The following is a 4,917-nucleotide window of genomic DNA, read 5'->3' on the forward strand; positions in this document are numbered from 1 at the left end:
ATGTATTTAAGACTTGAGGCATATTTGGTTTAACTGACTTATAATGTAAATAATTATGTAATGTTATCGTTTTTAGCTCACCGGTCACAAAGTGACAGGGTGAGCTTTTGTGATCGCTTTTCGTCCGGCGTCCGTCCGTCCGTCGTCCGTCCGTCCGTAAACTTTTACTTTAAATGACATCTCCTCATAAACCACTAAGCCAATTTCATCCAAACTTCACAGGAATGTTCCTTTGGTGGTCACCTTTAAAAATTGTTCAAAGAATTTAATTCCATACAGAACTCTAGTTGCCATGGCAACCGAAAGAAAAAACTTTAATTATCTTCTTTTAAAAAACCCAAAGAGCTAGAGCTTTGATAATTGGCATGAAACATCTTCTAGTGAGTGTCTACCAAGTTTGTTCAAATAAAAGCCCTGGGGTAAAATTGGCCTCGCCCCAGGGGGTCATTGATTTTCCCCATATGCATATACTAGTAAATAACTTAAAAACTCTTCTTTTAAAGAACCAAAAGAGCTAGAGCTAAGATATTTAGCATGAAACATGTTCTAATGGGTGCCTACCAAGTTTTTTCAAATAAAAGCCCTGGGGTCAAAATTGGCCTCGCCCCAGGGGGTCATTGATTTTCCCTATATGTATATAGTAAAAACTTAAAAAATCTTCTTTTAAAGAACCCAAAGAGCTAGAGCTAAGAAATTTAGCATGAAACATCTTCTAATGGGTGTCTACCAAGTTTGTTCAAATAAAAGCCCTTGGGTCAAAATTGGCCCCGCCCCGGGGGTCATTGATTCTCCTTATATGTGTATAGCAAAAACTTAAAAAATCTTCTTTGAAAAAAAAAACAAAAAAGCTAGAGGTTAGATATTAAGCACGAAGCATCTTCTAGTGAGTGTCTACAAAGTTTGTTCAAATGAAAGCCCTGGGGTCAAAATTGGCCCCGCCCCCAGGGGACATTGATTTTCCTTATATGTGTATAGCAAAAACTTAAATTTCTTCTTTGAAAAAAAAACCAAATAGCTAGAGTTAAGATATAAAGCATGAAACATCTTCTAGTAAGTGTCTACAAAGTTTGTTCAAATAAAAGCCCTGGGGTCAAAATTGGCCCACCCCGGGGGTCATTGATTTTCCTTATATGTGTAAAGCAAAAACTTTAAAATCTTCTTTGAAAAATCCGAATAGCTAGAGTTCAGATATTAAGCATGAAACATTTTCTAGTAAGTGTCTACAAAAATTGCCCAAATAAAAGCCCTTGGCTCCAAACTGGCCCTGCCCCAGGTGTGTCATTGTTTTTAACTATATGTGTAAAGAAAAACCTTGACCAGCTGGACCTTAGATGTTCAGCATGAAACATCTTCTAATGGATGTCTACCAAGTTTGTTCAAATAAAAGCCATTGGGTTTAAACTGGCCCCGCTACGTGGGCTTATATACAGGTGAGCGACTTCAGGGCCATCATGGACCTCTTGTTAAGAAATGGCATCCACAATCGCGAATGTGTCTTTGAAAATGCAGTCTCCATGATCCCTTTGTGGAAGAGGGTGAAAACCAAAAGATATTCAGTTTGGATAGTGGAAACAAAGTTAAAAGTGCATCCAAACAAATGTTGATTAGTGAAAATGCAATAGGCCCAAAATGTAAATATATGTGTGAAAAATGCGTAACTCATTTTGAAAAAGAAGTTCCCAAATGCACAATAAGTGATGAAGTCAACTTGTTTATTGAAGGATTAAACACTAATAAATATAAAAACAGTGAACAAGAATTAATTGCTTGTGCATTAGGTAGAAACATCTCATGTACACAGGCAAGACCAACTGTACAATATGGCCATGTTTTGAATGAAAATGATATTGTGAATGAAACAAACAAATATGACAGTAGACTGGTTAATTTCTTGAATGGATTATGTCAGAAAAGTAAAAATGCAAAAGCAAAAATTCTTTTCATTCTTGAAAACTTATATTCTCTTAAAGACAGTAATTATGTTGGACATTTATCATTCATCAAAAATCTACTAATGTACTACATTACAGGGAGCAGAGCTATTGTAGATTTAAATTAATGCAATTTCACCATCAGGGTCATACCAAACAATTTGCTCTTTTCTTGAAAGAAGTTGTACAGAAAGTCTCATAGAAATTCCTAATGTTGATGGTGTTTTCTCCTTTGACAACAACCAACTTTAAGCAAAAATATGGAATATTGTATATGACTGCAAGGCATCACTGAGTGCAGTGACAACATTATTGTTCATGGTGCCAACAGTTGAAAGTACAATTCAGTACAACCCATCATTTTCCCCATATCTTTGGCTTAATGGGTTTGAAGACTTTAATTTATTAAATGATCAGAAACATCTTGATGATTACTTTAGACAATATAGAAATGATTTTATTGGGTCTGTTCTTAAAGAGGTATATGAAGAACAGTTTTTAGAAAATGGTATAGCTACAGACAAAGTAGACAAAATAAAGGCTGGTGAATTTGTTTGTTTGTTTGTTTGTTTCATTTTACGCCTTTTCCCAACGGTATTTCAGTCATATAGGCGGGTAGTTTCCTAACCATTGTTCATGGAGAGTTACACCAGTACTAGACTACCTTCCTCCGCGCTAAACTACCAAAGCATCTCCCGGGGATCGAACCCACGCAAGAGAGGTAACTGGATTAGAAGTCATCGACTCTAACCCCTCGACCACGGAGGCGGTTAAGGCTGGTGAAAGTATATCTTCAAGTATTCATAATGCTCATCATAAAGTAGCAGTTTCAACATCTAATGGTGGTATTACATTCAAACCAGTTCACAAGAACCCTTACTCTGGGGTGTCTTGTAATGTTGAAGGGAAGTGTGAAATTCACTTATTAGATCCAATTTTTAAAAATCCCTGCTCATTTAGTGCAGTCAGTGAAGTATTTGATGAGATTTTAGATAAACATTTAGGAGATAGAGAATGATTGGCATTGGGTTGCGATGGATTACCATACATACTTGGATCTAAAATTATCCAAAACAACTTCATCTGTCCAATTTGTAAAATGTCCTTTAATTCAAAAAAGAAATTTATAGATCACACTGAAAGTCATGATGGTGAAATAGATATAAACTCATGTAAAAAATATGGAAAAATATTATTTGTTCCTGGACTTGGACATTATGAAATAAACTATACAAAAGCATTATTTAAATTACTTTGGTATATCCTTTTGTGTTCTTTGGCAAAATTAATGGGTTTTAAGTCACCAAAGGCAATACAAAATTGCCATAAGTCTTGGCAACTGCTGGTCATCATTTTAAAAGGTAATGCCAAAGAACTAGTTGTATCATATGTAAGACATTGTTTACCTAAAAGACAAATTCCAAATGTAGAATCCTTCTTCAAATTTATACAAACATGTGGTCCAAACTTTGTTTTTATGTATAAGTGTACCTTTACCTTTCTGCTGGCATTGAAACTATTTAGATCTGGTGTAAGAAATTGTGACCATGAAGCCAATCAGTGTGCCATAAATGAGCTTTCAAGCCTTTTTAATGGACTAAACATGACAACATACATGGAGATTGATTTAAGAAGAAGATTCGTCGAAAGCAAATGCCCTGACATTTTAAAATCATTGTATGAAAATCTTACTTGTATGTCAAGATCTGGACATAATGGCAAAGCTGAAGGTTGTGACTTCATTTTAGAAGCCTTTAATAGAAAGGTTAAAAAGTTTATGCCACCTGGGCCAGCAACAACCAAGAGATGGCTTAGGGCATATAGAAACCTGCCATTATTGGAAAAGGTAATTGACTTTTAAAGCAATAAGTACAATTAAATCATATCAAATTGATATTATTATCAAATATCATATTACATAATAAAGAATTAATAAATGTTTGAGTAAATATTGATAACATTTTCAAAAATATTATAGCACTAACATCATATGTTTTAAAAAAATCAACAATATCCAAAATATATTCAATACAAAAAATTGCATCTTTATTTGTAATATAACAATAATATATCATATTTAAACAATAGATCATTCTTTTTCAGATAAAACAAAGTTTAGGCTTAGATTTCTTCAATGACACTTCAGAAAGTGAAGGATTTAGGTAGTTAATTTTTTCATATGTATTAGTATACATATATTTATAATATCACTCTTTATAAAAAAGTCTCATAAATATATTTAATATTATTTAAGAATGATTACAAATTCATGATTGATTGTTATAAAAAGTTATTTTAAGTACTATTCATTTATAAAAAATATAACAATGAGTGTAAAAAAAATTAAATAATAATTTTCTTTATAGAAATATATGTAATGAAACTGACATTAACCAATGGAGAAAAAAGATCCGAGAAACAAAATATCTATTGGATGATGGTGAGATTATTTTAAAATGATACATTTTTGAATGACATATGTCACATGAAACAATGTAAATATATATTTTTTAAGAGATATAAAAAAATATTAACACATTGTGTAGGGTATTTATGAATAATATTTTTTAGGTAATAAGCATAAACATATTTTAAATATATAATGTGTATTTTTTTCCAATAACTTTAAATAAATAATATTGCTGATTAATATATATTTTAGACATACACAAATCAATGGAAGGAGAAGTATTGGACCCTGAGCCGGTAACATTTGATGCAAAATGTCAAGAGAATATAATGAAGTATAAATGATATTTATGAAATAAATAAAGCAAGTTATATTACCCTAAGAATTAAATTTAATTCAAATTTGATAACATTAATTCCTAGTCATTACATTAAATGTATCAGAAAAAACAGTTCAATATTTTTTTAACTTAAAAGTAATGATAATTCAACAATTTTTTATAACACATGAATTAGTTTCAAGATATTTTCTGTTCAATGATAATGTTACCAAGTATTTAAATCTGTTTATAGGTAC

At 31.8% G+C, this 4,917-nt stretch overlaps 1 protein-coding gene across 1 annotated transcript; it reads left to right on the top strand.

Moving 5' to 3' along the window:
- The first annotated feature begins 3,219 nt into the window (after nt 1–3,219).
- On the top strand, nt 3,220–4,273 carry LOC132718959 (uncharacterized). The gene is made up of 2 exons (XM_060702673.1): nt 3,220–3,777; nt 4,035–4,273. The coding sequence occupies exons 1-2, from the start codon at nt 3,220–3,222 to the stop codon at nt 4,095–4,097; spliced, it is 621 nt and encodes a 206-aa protein (XP_060558656.1). The 3' UTR covers nt 4,098–4,273.
- The last annotated feature ends 644 nt before the right edge of the window (nt 4,274–4,917 follow it).

The sequence above is a fragment of the Ruditapes philippinarum genome, unplaced genomic scaffold (genome assembly GCF_026571515.1).
Source record: "Ruditapes philippinarum isolate M1 unplaced genomic scaffold, ASM2657151v2 ctg506_1_1_1_1, whole genome shotgun sequence".
NCBI classification, from domain to species: domain Eukaryota; kingdom Metazoa; phylum Mollusca; class Bivalvia; order Venerida; family Veneridae; genus Ruditapes; species Ruditapes philippinarum.